Source organism: Cebus imitator, unplaced genomic scaffold (assembly GCF_001604975.1).
Source record: "Cebus imitator isolate Cc_AM_T3 unplaced genomic scaffold, Cebus_imitator-1.0 Scaffold158, whole genome shotgun sequence".
Lineage (NCBI taxonomy): Eukaryota > Metazoa > Chordata > Mammalia > Primates > Cebidae > Cebus > Cebus imitator.
This window is the reverse complement of record NW_016107473.1, coordinates 4,011,676-4,034,815: the sequence shown is the minus strand read 5'-3', so window position 1 is coordinate 4,034,815 and position 23,140 is coordinate 4,011,676. Positions and strand designations below refer to the sequence as shown.

Sequence of the window (23,140 nt, the reverse complement as noted above, 5' to 3'; positions counted from 1 at the left end):
TGGTCTCGATCTCTTGACCTCGTGATCCACCCGCCTCGGCCTCCCAAAGTGCTGGGATTACAGGTGTGAGCCACCGTGCCCGGCCTTAGAATGTCTTTCTGAGTGTGCACGACACATTTTTCAGATGGAAACGCCACATGTGTGTTGTGCTGCTGTAATTCTGTGACTGCTGTTGCGGTCCTTCACTTTGATTGCAGGTGCTGGTGTGTGTACGGTGGACCAGGGCTCCTGGAAGCTGTTGCATGTTATTTCATGTTATTCTTACAACTGAAGGAGACAAACATTAGTGTCCCCACTCTATAGGGAATGAATAGGTTAAGGAGTTTGACTACCTTTACATAACTTGTAAATGATAGAACTGGGAATCCGTTCAGAACCATGATTTCTTAACCACTGTGTTGCCTATGATACTATGGTCTGTTTTCCTACTGCTATAAAGAACTTCCTGAGACTGGGCAATTTATAAAGGAAAGAGGTTTAATTGACTCACAGTTCAGCAGAGTTGGGAGACCTCAGGAAACTTACAGTCATGGCAGAAGGGGAAGTAGGCACTTTCTTCACGGGGCGGCAGGAAGAAGTGCAAGCAGGACAAATGCCAGACGCTTATACAGACCATCAGATCTCGAGAGAACTCATCACTATCACTAGAACAACATGGGGGAAACTGCCCCGATGATCCAATTACCTCCCCTGGGTCCCACCCTTGACGTGTGAGGATTATGGGGATTATAGTTCATAATTATGGGGTTACAACCTGTAATCCCAGCACTTTGGGAGGCCGAGATTTGGGTGGGGACACATAGCCAAACTGCATCACCTATGTTGCTGCCTTCGTATCCTCTGGTGTGAGATATTTCCTTCAGTGTTCTTTTACTCATCTGGTCTTATTCCAAAAACCTTGAAAGGTTCTCTGTCTCCTGTGGAGTCATGTTTTTGAACTCTAGGTGTTGGGCTCACCTGGCCACATTGTGTGTTTCCCAGCACATGACTCGTCTGTTCCTGCTTTGGGGCTTTTTGCTCTGTGTGGCTGGGGTGTCCTCCCCTCTGTCCTTGACTGAAGGAAATACTACTAAGCCCTCCAGCCAGGTCCCAGGAACCTGGCAGTACTTTTGTTCCTGCTGAGCAGTGCCAAGTACCATGCAGCTCAGTGTTGATAGACACATAGTGGGCACCAAATGCTGAATGGACAGAAGCAGCAACCATAAGAAAAGGCTGGGGCCCAATACAGACCCAAGGTGGCCCGGCCTGTGCTAGAAGCTAGAGGCAGGCCAAGCAAGGAAGCAGACTCAAGTTGGGGATTCCCAGAACATCGGGCCTTGTTCAAGGTGGGTGTGAAGGTTCTCAACTTTGGGGAACTGGATCTCTCTCAGAGTGGACTGGATTGGAGTCTCTGCCTCATTATTTGTGTCCCATATGCATCTCAAACCTGATTGGATTTGGTGGACCTGCTCCTCTAAGAAGGGACCATGTCTGATGTTAAATATAGACCCTCCTGGCTGGGTGCAGTGGCTCATGCCTGTAATCTCAGCACTTTGGGAAGCCGTGGTGGGCAGATCACTTAAGGTCAGGAGCTCGAGACCAGCATGGCCAACATGGTGAAATTCTGTCTCTACTAAAAATACAAAAATAGTCGAGTGTGTTTGTGTATGCCTGCAATCTCAGCTCCTCAGGAGGCTCAGGCTTGCTTGAACCCAAAAAGCGGGGGTTGCAGTGAGTTGAGATTGCGCTACTGCACTCTAGCAGCCTGGGCGCCAGAGTGAGACTCTGTCTAAAAAAAAAAAAAAAACGCTCATGACTAGCTTCCAGGCTGTGAAACGAGAGCTTTCCTTGGGCCATGTGGAGAAATAGAAACAGTCTTACTTGTTTAATTAGTTAGTCTGTCTTCCTGGCCATTAAAAGATAAATGAAGATTAAGACCATGGAGCTTTATAGGAATAACTGATGAGTACTTACTAGGTAGCAAGCAGGGGGCCAAGTGCCTTATGAATATTCATTCCTTTTACTCCTGTAACTCCTCTATCATTCCTACATTACAGATAAAGAAACTGAAATCTGGGGAGGGTAGATAGCACCTCTCTACCTTTTCAGTTAATAAAAGGCTGATCTGGGACTTTACTCAGACTGTCTGTCTGTCTTAGAAGTGTAGCTGGGTGCGGTGGCTAACCTGTAATCCCAGCACTTTGGGAGTCCAAGGTGCGTGGATCACTTGAGGTCAGGAGTTCGAGACCAGTCTGACCAGCATGGTGAAACCCCGTCTCTACTAAAAATACAACAGTAGCTGGGGATTGTGGCACACATCTGTAATCCCAGCTACTCTGCAGGCTAAAGCATGAGAATCACTTGAACCCAGGAGGTGGAGGTTGCTGTGAGCTGAGATGGTGTACTGCACTCTAGCCTGGGCAACAAGAGTGAGACCCCATCTCAAAAAAAAAAAAAAAAAAAAAAAAAAAAAAAAAAACCCCCCAAAAAAAAAAAAAAAAAAAAAAAAAAAAAAGTGCACATTCTTACCCCCACATGCACAGCATAACCTGAATGCAGATTGTACTTCTGTGTGGCAGCCATAGGAAATAATTGAACAAAAAGCAGCCCCAACTGGTGGTATGGCAGGGTGGGACATGTACCTTGTGTCCTCACTAACTCCCTGGGCCTCAGTTTTCTTATCTCTAACTAAGGGGATTGGACTTGATGTCTGGAGGTCATTTCCTGTTTTGCCTCACTTATTTAGAAAACCCTCTGTATTAGTCAGAGCTCTCCAGAGAAGCAGAACTGATAGGGCCCACATGCACATACATACAGAGAGAGATTGGTGGATTGATTTATAAAATTGTCTCACGCAATTGTGGAGGTGAGGTCAGTCCACAGTCTGCGGGGCAGCTGGCAGGCTACAGAGACCCTGGGAAGAGCTGATATGCAGCTTGAGTCTGAGGAGGACAGTCTTGAGGCAGAATCCCCTTTTCTTGGTAGGTCTTTTTTCTCTTAAATGCCTTCAACTGATTGGATGATGCCCACTGACATTATGTAGGACTTTAAAGTCTGCAGATTTAAATGCTAACCTCAACTGAAACATACTTTCCCATTGATATCCAGACATGTTTGACCAAATATCTGGGGACTGTGGCCTAGCCAAGCCAACACATAAAAATAACCATCACATGGTCTTTTTTTTTTTCTTTTGAGATGGAGTCTTGCTCTGTCACCCAGGCTGGAGTGCAGTGGCACAGTCTTGGCTCACCACAGCCTCTAATTCCTGGGTTCAAGCAATTCTCCTAACTCAGCCTACCCAGTATTTGGGATTACAGGCATGAACCACAAAGTCTGGCTAATTTTGTATTTTTAGTAGAGATGAGGTTTCACCAAGTTGGCCAGGCTGGGTCTCGAACTCCTGAACTCAAGTGATCCATTGGCTTTGGCATCCCAAAGTGCTAGGATTACAGGTATAAGCCACTGCATCCGGCCTATCACACACTCTTTAATCCTCATCTCTTCTTTTGGGTTCTCCATATGTGACTTTGTCCTCATTTCCCCCTTATAATTGAAGCCGTTTGTATATAGATTTCTTTCCCTTCCTAAACTCTCAATTTATAAAGGCAGACATAATGCCTCATTCATCTTTATATTATGCATAGATTGCAGGTGCTCAGAAAATGTCTAAGTGAAGTCAACTTCTAGCTTCATTATGTCTATGAGACTTGGCAAATGCCTAACAGCTGAGCATTGTTTTAGTGGGAAGTGATGACTGTCATTCTCTGCTGAATTATGTCACTCATCAGAGTGTGGCATGGAAGGGATCCTGCAGACAATTTTCAAAGAATTGTGGTCCAATATGCGGTAGGGCAGAAATCCTTAAGATTTTTAAAATTTATTTTCCACTAAAGTGCAACTCACTTTTGTCTAAGGTTTGAAATTCCTGTTTGTGTCGACAGATGTATGCATGCAGTAAGATAAAATGACCGGCTGGGAATTTTACATTTTCCACTGGCTAACTTTGGCAAGGTGCTGTGTCCCGAAAAAGGATGCCTCTTTGACTTGGGCAGGAAACCTTAATTTCCCCTCATGTGCATGGTTTCTGGTGGGAAGGTGGGCCTAGAGTTCAGCAGTAGTGATTTTCAGTAAAGGAGAAACAAATGTCCAGGCGTAACTGGTAAGAAAGCATTGGTGTTAGTGTGGTGAACTCCTTCATGGTGGCGTTGAAGTCACTGTTGGAGGTTTAGTTTAGTTTAGTTTTTGTTTTTTCTTCCTTTAGGTCTTTGTCTGTGTTTTTTCAACCTGAATGGTTCCTGTGACCCATTTTGTCCCCTAATTCATCGGAATTACCTGACATTCTGATTAAAACTAAATTATTACACCTTGGAGATTCTGCTTCACCAGGTATTGGCTGGAGCCCAGTATCTTTCTGAAAATATGCTGTCTTTGGGACCCATTGCCTGAGTTGTGTGATGAAAAAGCACACTAGGTCAAAATATGTGTAGCAAATATGAAAGACATCAGGATCACTTAAGACTAAAATCAGTTGAGAGGAAGAACCCAGATACCGGTCTTGGTCTATGCTAGGCTTTTGGGGGTTAAGTTTGGAATTGATTCATTTGCTTAGTCATTGACTCCACAATGTAATTGAACACCTAGCTTAAGCTGGCACTGTGATAGATGCTTAGATACAATGATAAGCCAACACACAGAAGTCCTTCCTGCTTGGAATTTCCTCCTGGGAATCAAGTGGGGTTAATAAGTAACCACATAATTAAAATCCATGCTCATGTGTCATTGTCTTTGGAAGGCAATGTCCGAGGTACCCCATGAGGTGGTTTGGTAGAGCTGCCAGCGCCATTGTGGAGGTGCCATGCTTCCTGTGAAGGCTCAAGAAATAGCCTTCAGCATTGCGTGTGTGGTAGTGGAGAGAGATGGGGAAGGGCTCTGGAAGGGAGGGGGCTTGGGGCAGCCAGGAGGCTGATGCCCTACATTTCCATGGCGGATCACCCATGGAAAATGTGAGAAAAGCTCTTAATGTTCAAGAAAATCCACATATTTTCAGTTCACCCTGGCTGCAACCTGGAGAATGCACTGGGGTCCCAGAGTAGAGGCAGGGAGATATGTCAGGAGGCTGATGGAGCAAACAGTCCAGGAAGATGATGATTTGATTCAGACTCAGGCCAAGTAGAGAGCCTTGGATAGATTTGAATGGCATTGGGAACATGTCCTGATTTGGGTGTGGGGCAAGGGGAGGGATAAGGATCAGGGGCTACTTTCATTCTAGAAAATCACCTGGGTTTACTGAAATATGGAATACTAAAAGAAGACGAGATTTGGGGATGAATTTGGCTTTGAAGTCTGGAATGCTTTAGAACTGTACAGATGTTTGCTACAAGACCCACTGATGGGGTCTGCCTGGTTCTGCCTCCTTTCCTATTTCTCTAAAAATGGAGGTTGTAAATGATGAGTGCAATGAATAGATCCAACGTTCACTTTCTTCGTTGTTTCTCATGTGGATATGTTAATGAACAATGGGAATGTGAAAATGGCATCAGGAGAGGAGGAACAGGTCTGCCCGGCATACTGACCAGGTGACCAGAACTAAGTGAGCCTTGACCGTGGATACACTAGAGCTTGGCAGACACATAGAGTTTAGAAACATTGTGTTGTTAAATTTCTTTTTTAAAATATATATTTATATTTATATTTTTTATTTTACTTTAAGTTTTAGGATACATGCACAGAACATGCAGATCTGTTACATAGATATACATGTGCCATGGTGGCTTACTATACCTATTAACCCATCATCTAGGTTTTAAGCCCGACATGCATTGCGTATTTGTCCCAAAGATCTCCCTCCCTTTGCCGCTCACCCTCTGACAGGCCCCCATGTGTGATGTTCCCCTCCCTGTGTCCATGTGTTCTTATTGTTCAACTCCCACTTATGAGTGAGAACATGCAGTGTTCGGTTTTCTGTTCCTGTGTTAGTTTGCTGAGAGTGATGGTTTCCAGCTTCATTCATATCCCTGCAAAGACTATGAACTCCTTCTTTTTTATGGCTGCATAGTATTCCACGGTGTATATGTGCCACACTTTCTTTATCCAGTCTATGATTGATGGGCATTTTGGTTGGTTGCAAGTCTTTGCTATTGTGAATAGTGCTGCAACAAACATATGTGTGCATGTGTCTTTATAGTAGAATGATTTATAATCGTTTGGGTGTATACCCAGTAATGGGATTGCTGGATCAAATAGTATTTTTGGTTCTAGATCCTTGAGGAATCACCACACTGTCTTCCACAATGGTTGAACTAACTTACACTCCTACCAATAGTGTAAAAGTGTTCCTATTTCTCCACATCCTCTCCAGCATCTGTTATTTCCTGGCTTTTTAATGATTGCCATTCTAACTGGCATGAGATGGTATCTCATTGTGGTTTTGATTTGCATTTCTCTAATGATCAGTGATGATGAGCTTTTTTTCGTGTTTGTTGGCTGCATAAATGTCTTCTTTTGAGAAGTGTCTGCTCATGTCCTTTGCCCACTTTTTGATGGGGTTGTTTGTTTTTTTTCTCGTAAATTCGTTTAAGTTTCTTGTAGATTCTGGATATTAGTCCTTGGTCAGATGGACAGATTGCAAAAATGTTCTCACATTCTGTAGGTTGCCTGTTCACTCTGAAGATAGTTTCTTTTGCTGTGCAGAAGCTCTTAGTTTAATTAGATCCCATTTGTCAATGTTGGCTTTTGTTGCCATTGCTTTTGGTGTTTTAGTCATGAAGTATTTGCCCATGCCTGTGTTTTGAATGGTACTGCCTAGGTTTTCTTCTAGGGTTTTTATGGTTTTAGGTTTTACATTTAAGTCTTTAATCCATTGTCTTTCTTACTCATACTTTTCAGTTTTCCTTTTTTCCATATACAGAAAATGAAACATTTATTGTGAAGCTTTTAGGTCCAAGAAACTCTGTCTGTTTTTGTTTTATTAAGGAAAGGGCTGATGATCTTGGCATAGAGCAAGTCCAATAGGATTTTAAGAGATCTTATCTTAACAGGAAAGCACTGGAAGTCTTCAATGACTTCCACATCCAGTAAAACGTGTCTCTGAGGTTATATTGTTCACAAAGCTGCTTCAGTTTTTCCCAACCATCCACCCTGAATTTGATCTCTTTGACTGAGTTCTGTCGTCAGATACATCCCCTAGTGACCTGTTCTGGGGATGCACTTCATTGCTGTTTTGGCAATGTCATTTCAGCTTTTTCATCCTCCTGAGTGACGAGAGGAGGTCCAGCCAGCCCTTCCAGCACCTTTGCAAGCCATTCATGTGTTGAATGGAGTCTCATTTAACCACTGAACAATTATCATGTCTTTCTCTACTCAGATCCATTTATTCACCAGTGCTCCATAGAGGTACTGTGTGCATAGTTTTTGGTTTTGAAGGTGGGGAACTTCTGTTCTAACATGCACATACAGAATAATAAATTTGATGTCTTGGTCACACACTTCAGCTAAAATCAGAATTTTATTCTGTCCAGACAAGATTAATAAGATGTATAACCTCTTGCTTGTTGCTGTGCTAACTGACATAGCTGATGGTTTGAATAATTTAAGCCAATCCTACAGTCAGATACGCCTGTAGCATGTATCTGTGAAGAGCTGACCCCGGGTGCAGGACAGTGTTCATGCAGATGAGTGTGCCTGTAAGTGCAGTGTGGGGGACACATCTCTGTCCTGTGCATAACTCAGTTTCAGTACCAGCTGCTGCCACCTTGAGCTGGTTCCCAGCAGGATTAGTCTTTGAGATGGGCCCCGAAGGACAGGGTGGGATGAATACTCAGGGAATCAAGGCAGAGGCTACTTTGGGAGTGTGAATGTCATACTGCTGGGTCGTGGAAGAGTTTGAAGCATGGTGTCAATTATGAGAGGTGTTTTAAGAAGATCTTTAGAGAGTGGTGTTTGGGATCGGTTTGGTTGTGTTGGGGATGCTGGAGAAGGGATGCTGGAGTGAAAAAGTTGTATCAGTATCACAGATGATTAGCAGTCAGTAAACTTGTGAAATTGGTCATTTCTTTTTGTTTTATTTTGTTTTGCGATAGGGTCTTGCTCTGTTGCCCAGGATGGAGTGCAGTGGTGCGATCTTAGCTCACTGCAACCACCGCCTCCTGGGTTCAAGCGATTCTCATACCTCAGCCTCCCATGTTGCTAGAACTACAGGCGTGTGCCATCAAGCCCAGTTAAGTTTTGGATTTTTTGTGACCTGCCCACCTCGGCCTCCCAAAGTGCTGGGATTATAGGCGTGAGCCACCACGCCTGGCCTAGTTGGATCATTTCTTGAGGTGTGGTGACTTGTGGCAGATTAGGCCCAGGTCGTTATCTGGTTAACCATGGAATAGGTGGTGTGGAGGGAGGAAGCAGAGATGCTGTGGTTAAGCCTGCAGCAGAATCTTCAGGCCAGCATTTGTCTGTGCCCTCTCTGCTGTGCCAGACATGGGCTTCTACAGGGAGAACTAGCAGTATCCGATCCTTAGTAGGCTCTCAGTACGGCTGGTGGGTGGATAGCGAGGGAACGGATGAACAGACAGCATCTTCTGCTTGCAGGGTCTTTGAGGGAAACACTGACTTTTTTTCTTTTCCTATATAGAAGAAAGGAATGTATTTTTCTTTTCCTGCATAGAAGAAAGTTTTCATTTTCAATTTTTGTTCTTTTGAAGTGTAACATTGCAGTCAAATGTGTAGCCCTGTGAAGTGACAGATAAAAATTTTAAGGACTCAAAGGATGTTGACATTTTTCTAAGTAGTAGATGACTTATTTAAGTGTTTTTTCTCTGTCTAAAACATGTTCCATGCTCATTTCAGTTGCTTCAGAGTTGCCAGTGGTTTGCAAAACATCCATGTAAAAGCCATTCACACACGGTGGTTTATTTCCTCATGCAAAACCCTCGTAAGTTTCCATGTGAGTTTGCGAGGGCTGCTGGAACAAAGTACCACAAACACAGTGGCTGAAAACAACGGAAATTGAGTCTCTCTCTTCTTTTCTTAGAGCGATACTGATCATGTTAGGTTTAGGACCCTCCCTATTCCAATATAACTGCATTTTAATTAATCACATCTGTAACAGTTCCATTTCCAAATAAAGTCACCTTTGAGGTACTGAGATTATGACTTTATCTTTTTGGGGGATATCTTAGTCTGTGATGAATACACATAAATTACACATTGGGTACTTTATTAAAAACAGAAATTCCCACAGCTCTGGAGGCTGAGAAGTCCAAGATCAAGGCACCGGCAGGTTCGGTTTTCTGGTGACCTGCTCTCTGCTTGTAAGATGGTGCCTTGATGCTGCATATTCCAGACGGAAGGAATGCTGTGTCCTTATAGGGCAGAAGGCGGAAGGGCTAGAGGGCTGCCTACTGCCTGCAGCCTCCTTTACAGGGTCGTTAACACCATTCATGTGGGAGGAGCCCTCATGGCCTAAATACCTCTTACTGCCACCACAGTGGCCACTAAGTTTCAGCATGTGGATTTTGGAGGGGAAGCTCCAAAGTCATCCAGGCAGCTTCCAAGGCCTGGACATTGGGGTATAGGAAGTTTCCTGGACATTGCCACTTTCCACTGGGCTGAACTTAAGTCACATGGCTACATCTGGCTGTGCTGGGGGCTGGGAAGAGTGCTCCTTATTCCAGGCTGCTATGCATCAGCTAAAAATTGGGAGTTTTATTAACTACAGAAAACTGAGAGCAGATTTTGAGGAGAGCTGACCATTTTGCCACATCTACAAAATTTTGGATGAGGTAGGGGTGATGTAGGTGGTTTATTCCATTTCTAAACCACTGTAGCTTCTCTCATTGAATTATACCTACCATTTGAGGGGCAAAAGGAGTTTTCCCATATATTGTTATGTTAGGTTTGTTATGGTTAGCAGGACTTTGTTTTATTCAGTTAAGTTGCCTTGTATAGTTGCTAACTAGTGTGGAAACAGCAGGACGTGAAAGGTTGGGCCATTCCTGCTGTCAAGGAGGGGATATTGACTAAGGAAAAAAGGTAAGTGTAGGCCAAGCACGGTGCCTCACACCTCAGCACTTTGGGAGGCCAGGAGTTGGAGACCAGCCTGACCAACATGGTGAAACCCCATCTCTACTAAAAATACAAAAAATTAGCCGGGCATGGTGTCAGGTGCCTGTATTCCCAGTTACTGGGGAGGTTGAGGCAGGAGAATCACTTGAACCCGGGAGGCAGAGGTTACAGTGAGCCGAGATTGTGCTACTGCACTCCAGCCTGGAAGACAGAGTGAGACTCCGTCTCAAAAAAAAAAAAAAAAAAAAAAAAAAAAAAAAAAAAAAGTGATTGTGAAAAGAAGCTTATAAAATATGTTTTAAGAGATAGAAATGTCATGAGGGCTTTTTTATTTTTAGTTTTAGTTTTTAGAACAGGGACTTAAGTGACAGTGAATAAGTTATATGTCAGTTTGACACGCATGAGGGAGGAGAAAGGCCAGTTGAATCTAAGTGACCAGCCTGAGTGAGGGCTGCTTTCACAGGCTCTGCCCTGTGTTTCCTGCCTACCCTTCTGGGCTAACTCACTTCCTGAAAGTTGGGAATGGCCTCGACTTTCGTGTTGCCAGCATCTAGCACGGGGCTTGGTACATGATGAGGATTCATGAAACATTCATCAGATCACTTCCAAGCAACTCCCGTGTTCACCATTAGTAACACAAAAGTCCAGCAGTGGAAATGTGCAATCTCTAAATGTGCTCAACCTCGAAGCAGTATTCTCTGTTTATTTAGGAACCAGTATACTTGTTGAAAAAAAAGACACAGACAGTGCCTAAAATTACAAAGATAGTTCATGGCCACAAACTCTTTATATGTTTATTAAATAAATAGCATATGCTGATGTGAACCGATACTTTAAATATGCTTGGTAAAATGATCTATCTGTATAAAGTTTTGTGTTGCAAATTCCATAGAAGCGATGACTTTTGTTTCTGCTTTTGTTTCTCTAATTTAAACAGTCTGTGTTTTTCTTACTCTCTAGAACTTTTTGCTACTTGATGAGATATCACAGCGCAACCGTCAGCTGCCGTCAGATGGTAAAAATGTGGTGCATGTGCAGGATTTTACTGCTTTTTGGGATAAGGTAACATATCCTTAACTGCAAGGTCATGTCTGCAAATACATAATGAGTGACGTTGGTTTAATAAAGAGCATTTTGAGATGTTACACATGGTATAAAAGTATGGCTTGCTCATTTACTAAAAGTATGTTACAAAGATTCTCAAAATTAGGAGTAAGTTTTGCAATAAATAGAAAGTAGGTGTGAAATCAGTCTTAGGGATTTGACAATTTGTATTTTATCTCATTTTCTTTCTTTTCATTGAGATGGAGTCTTGCTCTGCTGCTCAGGCTGGAGTACAGTGGCGTGATCTTGGCTCACTGCAACCTCCGCCTCCCAGGTTCAAGCGATTCTCCTGCCTTAGTCTCCCAAGTAGCTGGGATTACAGGCGCCTGCCACCACACCTGGGTAATTTTTGTATTTTTAGTAGGGACGGGGTTTCACCATGTTGGCCAGGCTGGTCTTGAACTCCTGACCTCAGGCAATCCGCCCACCTCAGCCTCCCAAAGTGCTGGGATTATAGGCCTGAGCCACCATGCCCAGCTGTATTTTATCTCATTTTCAAAAATAACCCATTGAAAACATTACCTCATTCTAACCTAAATGTCACTAAGTTTAGGCATTGGCAGTATGGATTTTATAGGATTAGACAGACTGAGGTGCAGCATGGAATGGGTTAACTGCTGAGTATGTTGTAAATTATTACAGAGACTTTGGGGTATCAGTGCACATTTTCACCTTACTGTTTTCAGGTCATCTTATTACATATTGAAAAAGCCCATGACTTGGATTTTGCCACAGGGTTGGGGTGGCAAATACCACCCTATTCTAAGCATCTGGGTGGTAAAGCTGCTTTGGTGGCAGCCTAAGGCAGAGGGCAAGCTGCAGGCCGCCCAAGCAAGCTCCATGGATTCCTGACTGAAGAGTTTCACCATGTGGCAAGCAGACAGGTAGTTCAGGCAAGGCCACAGGGATTTTCAACACTTGGTTTACTTGTGACATTTAGGCAAATAGAAACAGCAGCAGGGACAACCCACAAGAAGTACTAAGGCTGGTGCATCTCCTGCTATCCACAACTCCAGTGCCTTCCTCATGCTTCCAAGGAAGCAGTGGGCTCCCTGCCCAGTGCTCATAGAAGCCACCGCTGTGGCTGCAGCTTTTCAGGAAAAGAAAGGCTGTATTGTAAGTCACCTGGCAATGAGACAGGAGGCAGTGCTCAAATTTGTCTTCCCTAGCTGGGGGATGGGGCAGGTTTTATAGGCAGAGGATAATGAGGCATGGTCCGCTTGGATCTTGCAGTGAAGTGATGCCAGCACTGGATCTGATCAGATCCTGGATCATGCCATGAGGCATCCGCCTGTGAACTTGCTCCTCCTCCTTTGGTCCAGCACTCCGGTTCTGCCCATGGTTGCGTATTCGGTTCATCTGGGAATGCTCAGATGATATACCTTGCAACCTGGGATCCATGGCAACTGAGAAAGTTTACTATGTTATTGGGCTGGTTCTGTGGTTATGCTCACCTGAGTCCATGGTCCTCTGTGAATCCACTTGTCTCCGTCTGTGTTAGACTGGAAAACAGAATAGCATGGGAGAGGGAATATTGTGCAGGGAATTCATTACATAGGTGTTGAAAGAACCAACACAGAGGGAGAGCAGCAGTGGAGGAGGCCACCCCAAGATCAGCCATGGCAGGAAGGTACACGCTGGGGCCAGAGATGATGCCTGCCAGGAGTGAAGCCCAGGGACCCAGCTGTGAGCAAGAATTGGGACCAGAGGGCCCGGGTCTCTTCCAAGGGCGCAGGGACTGCTCAGGCTGCTTAAAGCGGGTGGGCGGTGCTGGTGGTGAGCAGATCCTCTCCTCTCGGGTGCTCTTTGAGGCTGACCTTTGTGACTGAGTTATAGTGTAGTTTGCTGGAGCCAAGAGCCAACAGGTGGCTGAGCAGCACTCCCGCCCAGGCCTGTCGCCTCTGCCTTCTCCTGTGGTACCAATGTCAACACTCTAGACTCCAGTCTTTCTTTCTCCACATGCCCTTGGCTCTAAGTATCGCCCTCCCTGTTTCATGTGTGCCTAATTCTGATGTAATTTCTGCCATCTCTAGCAACAAAACAATGTGTTCCCAAATACATAGAACACCATTGCATCTTGTGCACATGGAAACTCACACAAGGTCCATCACCTGACCTGACAGTTTCTCCTTACCTGCTGCCATTTCCACCCTAATACACTTCATTCATTCATTCCTTCACTTTGGAGACAGTGTCTCACTCTGTTGCTCAGACTGGAGTGCAGTAGTGTGATCTGGGCGCACTGCAACCTCCACCTCCCAGGTTCAAGCAATTCTCTTGCCTCAACCACCCAAGTACCTGGGATTACAGGCATGCTCCACCACGCCTGGCTAATTTTTGTATTTTTAGGAGAGGCAGGGTTTCTGCCATGTTGGCCAGGATAGTTTTGAATTTCTGGCCTCAAGTGATCTGCCCGCCTTGACCTCCCAAAGTCCTGGGATTACAGGCATGAGCCACCGCGCCCAGCTCTAATATGCTTTAAGCATTGACAGAAAGCTCTATGAACATCCCATTAGAAAAAAGCACTGGGGGTGAATGCTGTTGAATTAGAGGCAGGCACTGAGGTAGCCACCACACACTGTGTAGGTCCCATTTGCAAATTTCTTTTGTACCAAACTCTGCAACATTGTAAAATGGGCCGTTTGGTTGTTTTTCGTTTCTTAGACAACGTTGACAGCTGCATTGTAAACAGCACACTCCATCCTGTTTTCTGGGCCTTGTCTTGGGATGATTACACCCCAAGCTGCCAGGGATTATTAGGGGGGTCATGTGGGTGAGGGCGCTTGGGTGGGAGGAGGGGCACAGACACTGGGGCTTTTGGGGAGACGCTGCAGAGGAAAGAGGGTGTGCAGGGCTGGGATTTAGGAGAAAGACAGAGACCCCAGCAGCAGCCCTGCTGGACAGACCAGCGGATATTGGAGGGAGGGTCTTCCCACCAGCCTAGGTCTCATTTATAAAACAAATGGGCTTGGGCTGAGTCTCTAAGCTGTGAAGTCTGTGGCCCTGTAGGAGCCTGTGACTCTCCGTGGGGCAGGGATTTGCTTCTGCTTTCTTCACGGCTCTGTCCCAGGGTTCAGCGTAGGGTCCGGTCCAGAGTTGGGGCTCAGTCCACCTGCCTCAGTGTCCGGAAGGGGCTGAGCCTCCCGAGCTGTCGAGTGCTGCCCCCTTCTGGCTGCAGCGCACCAGTGCTGGGTCCCGGGCATCCCGGTGGGGCAGAAACCTGCTCTAAGGAGAACCAGGGCCGTGATGGGAAGCTGGGTTTTGCACGTGGCTCACTCTTTTGCAGTCAAAACTAAGTAAAAAGAAGTGAAGTCAGAAATATTTGTTAGGAAGGAGACATACTGCAAAGGAGGGAGAAGGGACAGGTTGACCAGCTGTGCTTTTTGTGTCCTTTGTAATCACAGAAATAAACAGATAGGTTTCAGTTGTCTTAAAAGACAAATGTTACTTAATCAGGCATGCAGAGTAGACCTTTTACATTTTAGAGGAAGAGCACCAAGTCAAGCAAGACTGAGAATTTGTGACAAGTTTGCACTTACAAAATCATGTAAATATGTTTTTTTTTTTTAACATTTTGTTTAACATTATTTTTCCAAGTGCTTACGTAATAATGTATTACCTTTTTAAAAAGGAAATTGTTGTAGGCCTGTAGGAAGGAGTAGAGAAACAAAAACAGAAAGAGGTTCTCACATATGAAAAACTTCCTCTTGTTGATGGCTTTTAAATAACTCCTGTGAAATCTGGCACTAGTTTCTTTGTGCTAAAAAGTGATGGTGATGGTTTTGGTTTGTGATTATCCTATAATGTGGTGTGGGACACATTTATAAGGGGTCAGTTTACATACACACATATTTTGGCCTTTGACCATTTATAGAAATATTTGGGATTATTCGGGTATGTGACCGTTAAGTCATTTCCAGATAAATGTTTCATTTTGAAGCTTGTCTTGATCTGTTATTCCCCTGCTGTGCTTTCTGTCTTTTGGGCGTTTTACTAATCACACATGCCTGCTTGAGACATGGAGGGGGGTTGATGAGTACCTGTGTGTGGGCTGGGCCTGCTCAGTTCCTTAGGTTTTGGGTTGGTTGGCTTCATGTGTGCTTCCCTCTTGTATCATCCCAGGGTGTTCTGCCTTTCAGGGATGCTGCATTCATTTTCAAAGAATGCTTTTCTAAGTTGAGGAGGCTGCATTGCCTTTGATTCACTCTTAATAATTTTTCTATGATGTGGACAAGCATTTACCAAAGCGTGTTGTGTGGAAGAAAAGCCCCTTCTGAAAGGACTTGGGACTCAGATAAATTTGCTAAATGCCCGCCAGACACGCCTGGTCAGGTCTCTCCAATCTATCCGTGGGAAATTCAGATGAAGATGATCAATGTGAGAGTTAAACCGCTTTGGGTTTCCTCCCAAATTGTAGCTGTTTGTACTTCACTTAGCAGTATCAAGTTTTATCTGATAGTTTTGATGTCTGGGTTTGGATGAAAGTTCTTATCGTTGGCAGTTTTTACAGTTGAGCTTCTATACTCTGAATTTAAAGTCATTTCTCTCTTTATTTGTACCAACTGACTTGCTTTTTAAAAGATGGAGATCTCAAAGCACTAATTGTCCTTGTATGAGAAGAGGCACCTCCTCATTTTGGTTTATCATGCACTGGTAAACTATCCCCTCTCCCTGATACACATGTAATCCTCTCAATTGAAAAGAATTAGAAGCTTTGTATAAAAGTAATGAATTTGGTTTGGTCTCCTAAAGAATAAACTATAGAATAACATTTTTTTTTTTTTGAGACAAGGTCCCACTGTGTCATGCAGACTAGCAGACTAGAGTGGAGTGGTGCAATCTTGGCTCGCTGCAACCTCAACCTCCTGTGCTCAGGGAATCCTCCCACCCCATCCTCCTGAGCACACACCCGCCATGCCTGGCTGATTTTGTTTTTTTTTTTTTTTTTCTGAAGAGATGGATTCTCGCTATATTGCCCTGGCTGGTCTTGCACTTCTAGGCTCAAGTGATCCTCCCACCTCTGCCTCCCAAAATGTTGGAATTATAGGTATGAGCCAGTCCACGCCATGTCTAAAACACCTTTTTTTTTTTTTTTTTAACATTAACAGTGATTGATAATTTTCTTAACATTTAGTATATGTAAAAACATGCATATACTCCTGAATCTTTTTATCATAGAATTTATAGATTGTTTAGGAACATTATTTCTGATACCGTAATGAGTACTTCATTCCTTCCTCCCCTTGTTGGATTACACGCTGTGGTGGGTACCTCAGTGTTTATAGTAGAATGCTGTGCTGTTCCCTGTTTACCTGGGATAGGTAACGCAGGCTGCAGGTATAACGCTGAGACTTTCACTTTGACCCATGAACAAAGACTTAATTTCATTCTACACTTTTTGGTTGTTGTTAAATGAGATCTCTGGTTACAGGGTTGACCACCATTTGTAGAAGTTCATTTGCCAAGAATGACTTTATAGTATAAAATGCCTTCTTGCTGGCTGGGCATAACTGAGGTTTATGCTTTATCAAGTGAAAACGGGAAGATTAGTGGAGATTTCAAGTCATCCATTAGCCAAGGATTGGGCATGCCATGTACTCATGCTGCCACCTTGTGGACATTAATGAAATAGAATATTAAAATCAAGGGACATAATGAAAACTTACGTATGATTGAAAAGCTCCCATACTAAATATTATATTAAGGACATTGTTTTAAATGAGAACACATGGACACAGGGAGAGGAACATCACACACCGCGGCCTGTTGGCTGGTGGAGGGCAAGGGGAGGGAGAGCATTAGGACCAATACCTAATGCATGTAGGGCTTAAAATCTAGATGATGGGTTGACAGGTGCAGAAAACCACATGTATACTTATGTAACAAACCTGCACGTTCTGCACATGTATCTTGGAACTTAAAGTGAAAAAAAAATAAAGAATATTGTTGTAGTAAGTTAGCATGAGTTTTCATTTCAAGAAGGTTGCCTTGTCATTTTTAGTATCTGAATTTTGTGGATGCCTGGAGCTGTGTTCACATGAAAATCTGGTAAAAGGGAACGGGCCTTAAGTACTGAAGATTCCCAACTGTTTCAAACCCCACAAAAAAAAGTGATTGTATGAAAAGGACCCTAGGATACAATATCGTAAAACAGGAAGGAGAAAGATTTGGGTTATATTCATGCATCGATGACTATTGTATTGTCTTCTTCTCTTTTTGAAGTGATTTGTATGACTTTATTGAAATGGGCACATTTTATAAACTTTAATTTGTAGGCATCAGAGACCCCAACTCTGCAAGGCCTTTCCTTTACTGTCAGACCTGGTGAATTGTTAGCTGTGGTCGGCCCCGTGGGAGCAGGGAAGGTGAGTTATAATGGCTTTTGGCAGCTTGTTGCCAAAATCTAACTCCTTGGGTTTGAGCTCAAAGCTATGTGCAACAGAAGTTTGAATTGGGTATGCGTCGCACGGCATTTCTCAGTGCATGGAACGTTAGTTTTGCAAGAAGGTCACATGACCAAGTAAATGTGGGCAATGTGTAGCATGTTTCCCTTGGTTCTTCAAGTTGCATAATTGGGAACTCCCAGAAGTTGGACATCTCCATGAAGGAAATTGTTTATATGACCGCTATGCAGGATGGATTGAGACTAAGAAAGTGGGAACTTCTTTTGTCAGAGTGGACCCTAGATACTACAAGACATCTGGAGAGTGTGAAGGCTTGTCTGCAAAGCTTTCAACGTGTGTTGCTATGACTTCTCCAAGTCACATGAACACACATTTAACAAACCTGCAGCCAGTGTGTAGCCCTGTGTTAGGAGCAAAAGATAAACCTGTAAGCAAGATCCAGACGCCACTGCCCTCCAGAAGCTTCTGGTATCTTGGGTGAGACAGATATACAAACAGATGATTTCGGTTCAGTGTTGTAAGCTCTCTGATACTGGGGAGCATAGACACGTCACATCTATGTGTTGTAAAAGATGCGAAGGAAACGTGCATACTCACTTAGTCTCATGCATTCTAAAGCAACACAGTAAATCTAGATGTAGGGTGTATAACCAAAGAGTGGTTTCACAATTGAAGTTTGCTCTCCAGAGACATGATTGTTGGGTAAAAAAAAAGTCCTTCCTAGTGCACAGGATTTATTATTTATTTTTATTCATTCATTCATTTATTCATGTATATATGGATGGATGTATATTTAGTTTTTGAGACAGGGTCTCGCTCTGTCACCCAGGCTGGAGTATAGTGGCACGATCTAGGCTCACCGTAACCTCCAGTTCCCCGAGTTCAAGTAATTCTCATGCCTCAGCCTCCCAAGTTGCTGGGATTATAGGCGTGCCACCACACCCAGCTGATTTTTGTATTTTTAGTAGAGATGGGGTTTCACCATGTTGGCCAGGCTGGTCTCGAACTCCTGGCCTCAAGTGATTCAGCCACCTTGGCCTCCCAAAGTGCTGGGATTATAGGCGTGAGCCACTGGGCCTGGCCATGATATGTTATTTACATATAGCTTTTCTAGAACAAGGTTTTTGTCTGAAAGGATACCTGCATGCAGGAACAATGCCTTCAGTATTGGCTATAGGATTGATATATCATGCTCGGCTGCTCCGTTACCGTCAACATTCTTAGTTGATCTTGGTTCCATGTAGCATTTCATTTAGGGGAATGAATCTCATTTAGGGAAAGTCATTAGGGCAGGGTAGATTGTTACGCTCCACTTTGTTAGTATTCCTTACAAATTACTAGTTTACATTGACCAATATGTTATTTCTAATTTTTAATCACAACTTCCTGTGCCGTACTAGATCCTATTTTAAATGAATCAAATGATGCTTTTCAAGCTCCCAGCGCTGGGCAAGGCTGCACTGCAGTGGCTTGTTCTTGTCTCGTGTTGACTGAACGTGTGTTTTTTTGCGATCTGTTTCAGTCATCACTGTTAAGTGCTGTGCTCGGGGAATTAGCCCCAAGTCACGGGCTGGTGAACGTGCGTGGAAGAATTGCCTATGTTTCTCAGCAGCCCTGGGTGTTCTCGGGAACTGTGAGGAGTAATATTTTATTTGGGAAGAAATACGAAAAGGAACGATATGAGAAGGTCATAAAGGCTTGTGCTCTGAAAAAGGTGAGTGATGACTTTTGGATTTCATGTACTCAAATGTCCAGTAATATTAGTGTTCATTTCAACAATGAGCTTTATTAACTGTTTAAATTAATTTTGAAAGACCTTTGATTTTTTTTGTTTGTTTGTTTAAGATGGCATTTTGCTCTTGTTGCCCAGGCTGGAGTGCAATGGCATGATCTTGGCTCACCGCAACCTCTGCCTCCCAGGTTCAAGTGATTCTCCTGCCTCAGCCTCCCAAGTAGCTGGAATTACAGGCATCTGCTACCACACCCAGCTAATTTTGTATTTTTAGTCGAAACAGAATTTCTCCATGTTGGTCAGGCTGGTCTTGAACTCCCGACCTCAGGTGACCCTCCTGCCTTGGCCTCCGGCAGTGCTGGGAATACAGGTGTGAGACACTGTGCCCAGTCCTTGAGTGTTATTTTATATTTTAAGGCAGTTCTCTCAGTAAATAAACACACACACTGTCGTTTTAAGTCTGATGTGAAAATGATATTTACAGGGTGAGTTTGGGGGGGGTTGGTTGGTTTTGTGAAGTTTCATTTACTTTTAACATTTTTTGTTTTCAAAATAGACAATTACAAAAATTTGCAAAAGTAGAGAGAAAGGTGTCTTGAACCTGCATATACCCATTGCTCAAGTTCAAGTGCGATCAACCTGTAGCCAGTTCTACTCAGTCTCCACCCCTGCCCTCTGCTAGTCCCAGTCCCACCCCAGATTCTTCTGAGGCACACCCTCGACCTCAATTGTACCTCATTTGTGATACCTTATTACTTATCCCTAGAAGGTAAGAACACTTTTGAAAAAAATTACATCTTACCCAAGAAATAAATGACCAAAATTCCCTGCTATCATCAGCTGGCTAGGCAGAGATGACGGTGCTTTAGCATCTGATTGCCTTTTGGTTTGCATCAGACTCCAGAAGACTTCTGCACCGTGCACTTTGCTGGGGTTTCCTGCCTGGGTCCTCTCAGACCATAGGTTTCCTTCTTCACCACCTTTAAAAAGGAAACACTGTTGCAGTAGTTTCTGGGGTATGGGTGTTTTTTGGCTACATGGATACATTTTTCAGTGCAGTTTATTATTTAAAGGAAGCAAACTGTTTAAAATTTTTTTTCATTGTGTATTGTTTCACCTAGAGAGTGATGGTTTTCACAAAAGTTGAAATGTTTGATTGTCTACTGAGGTTTTCATAAAATTGGAGGGCAGTCGATGAAAACTGACCATACTTAATAGAAGACTGTAAGTTAGAAAATAGAAAAAATGGTAAATACTATGTTACCATCTTTGGACCATAAAAATCAGTGAATACTGGCACTAAAGGGCTCTCCCCGGGCTCTGTGCAGTGTGACCTGGACATCCTACTGTTCTTTTATACTGTCTGGAAAAAGGCCGCCACAGACTGTCGCAGTTGTGATGCAGAAGGCTTCCAGCCAGGTTTGCAAGGAATGAGTAATTTTGCTTGAACAATGGCGTGAATATCATAGATTCTATCAATCAGGTGAGTAGTAGTTGCTAGTGATTTGGACAGAAACGTCATTGCTTGTTTAATGGGCTGTTTCTTCCTTCTGGGCTATTAATGAGTGATGATGCATTTTCAGAAGTGACATTAAGTTAGCACTAATGAGCTAGATTTTTATTGAATAGTATATGCTGTATAGGAAAAGATAGGCTAAGGCAAGCTCCTAGTTACTCAGATTCCACCAGGTGTGAATGTTTTTTCTCTCTCTCACACACTCACACATATGCGCACACAAGGGCATATGAAGTTTTAATCTGTTGCCATGATTTCCCAGTGCCTTTGGTATTGCTATTCTCTTTTAATTTTTTGATATTGCTATCCTCGTTTTTTAAAGCAAAAGTTTCATTTTATTCAAAGTTGGTACAAAATTGCTAACATTTCCCTAAAATAATGGCTATACTTCGGCTTGTCCTGCTCTGGTGTCCCCTCACTGTCCCCTGCTTCCCCAGAGGTCCATTTTAGAGAAATTTTGCAGAATTACAAGGTCAAGGTAGGAGAATATACAAGGAGATTTCAGTGTGTTGCAGTGAGTGGAATATATATATATAAAACGTTTTAGGGAGTTGAGAAACAGATGGCAAATTTTGCAAGTTTTCCCCGACTAGTAGTTACAGCTGATAACCAGGAAACTGCTGCTGGACCAGGTTCCGGAGATAGGAAAGACGGTGTGCCATTTGTCAGTGGAAGGGTGGCACTTGGCAACCTCTTGTCTTTCAGCTCTGGCCCTCCATCACTGATCTATGACAAGTTAGAAGTGAGGTCCTTGGGACTAATATATGGCTTTCTTGGGAAGGCTTTGTTGCTCTTTGCATATTAATCTGTCAGTTTAAAAATAACCTACTAGTAAACTCTAGAATTTAAGAATGATTTTTTCCATAGCAGACTATGGTTTTAGGAGTTGAGTGTGGCTTAGGGTTGGTAAAGTGGAGGGTTGGAGAGATGAAATGAATCACCTAAGCATTTGCAGTTCAGGTTCAAACCCGTGTCCGCCCAGCTCCCAATTCCATTTTCCCCTCTGCCAGGCTACCTCTCAGTTGAGGGTGTTTATAAGGCAGAACTATTTTAAAAATTGGGTGATTGATAAAAAGGTAGAATGTGGGACGAAATGGTTTTCAAGCCTTTTCATTTTACCTGTTCAGCTTCTGATACCCACGTGAGACTTCAGGTCCCAGGTCACCCAGCCCTGCCTTCCTCCTCCCAACGTCAGAAGAGCTCTCAGAGGAAGCGGGGGTTAGAGACAGTGGCTGCCATTCAGCCTCTTCCATAGCCACCTTCGAAGACTGGCCCAGTAACTCGGGTAGTGTCCCAGGCTTCGGCCACCTGAGGGCTTCTGTGTGGCAGGCACACTCCAGTGGCGATGGGGTCCCATCGGGGCTGGGCTCATGGTGACTCCTTGGTTCCTTCCTGGATGTGTGTAAGCACGAACTGCTGGCCCTCTGTGCATGGTTCCATCCATCTTCAGCAGGACGGTGGGCCTCCGGTGGAGAAGTTGAACAGAGCAGGAGGCTGATCCAGCTTTGTCATTTGCTCACTATCACTTTTTTGTGTGTTTGTTTTGTTTTTGAGTTGGAGTCTCGCTCTGTCATCCAGGGCAGAGTCTAGCGGTGTGATCTAAGCTCATTGCAACCTCTGCCTCCCAGGCTCCAGTGATTCTCCTGCCTCAGCCTCCTGAGTAACTGGGATCACAGGTGTGCACCACCACGCCTGGCTAACTTTTTTGTTTTTAGTAGAGATAGGTTTTGTTATGTTGGCCAGCTGCTCTTGAAGCCCTGATCTCAGGTGATCCACCTGCTTTGACTTTCCAAAGTGCTAGCATTATAGGTGTGAGCCACCATGCCTGACCAGCTCGGTATCACTTTGGACATGTCACATTACCTGCCTTGGGCCCTTGATGTCTCTGCTGCAAAATAAGGACATGGGCTGAGATGGTTTCCATTTATGATTGTTTAGCAGGGGACCAGCAAGAAACCAGGAATCCTCTTAATGAGTTACGAGATCCTCTGCTGACTCTCTCTCAAATCCCTGTATCAATAGTGGGTATGAGATGGCCATAGAGAATAGCAGCTTCCTGGAATTATTTTGGCTCGTAGGTACAGAGATTGCATGTGTAATCAAAAACTGCTGGACAGAAACAGTCCTGGGTGTGTCCAGGTGTTTGCCTCTGTTTCATTTCTTATTAAATGGAGGAGATACAGCAGGATTGTTAAGACTGCAGGCAATGTCTGTAAAATGCAAACATGCCAGGTTTTTGGTGAATGGTAGCTATTGCCCTTTCCCCTAAATCAGTTAATAAGATAAAGAAAAGATTTTGCTTTATACAGTTCCTCGTTCCCCTCCCTGCCACCCTCTCCCGCAAAA

At 43.8% G+C, this 23,140-nt stretch overlaps 1 protein-coding gene across 5 annotated transcripts in view; it reads left to right on the top strand.

The window, feature by feature from the left end:
- Positions 1-23,140, top strand: part of ABCC4 (ATP binding cassette subfamily C member 4) — a 276,355-nt gene that overhangs the window by 93,743 nt on the left and 159,472 nt on the right. For all 5 annotated transcript variants that reach the window (XR_005202632.1, XM_017543557.2, XM_017543561.2 and 2 more), the window contains 3 exons: positions 10,999-11,100; positions 17,418-17,507; positions 19,069-19,260. Coding sequence is in view for 4 of the 5 variants with exons in the window: in XM_017543557.2 (XP_017399046.1) it covers positions 10,999-11,100; positions 17,418-17,507; positions 19,069-19,260 (384 nt within the window). In the remaining variant the exon portion in view is untranslated. The remainder of the gene's footprint in view (positions 1-10,998; positions 11,101-17,417; positions 17,508-19,068; positions 19,261-23,140) is intronic.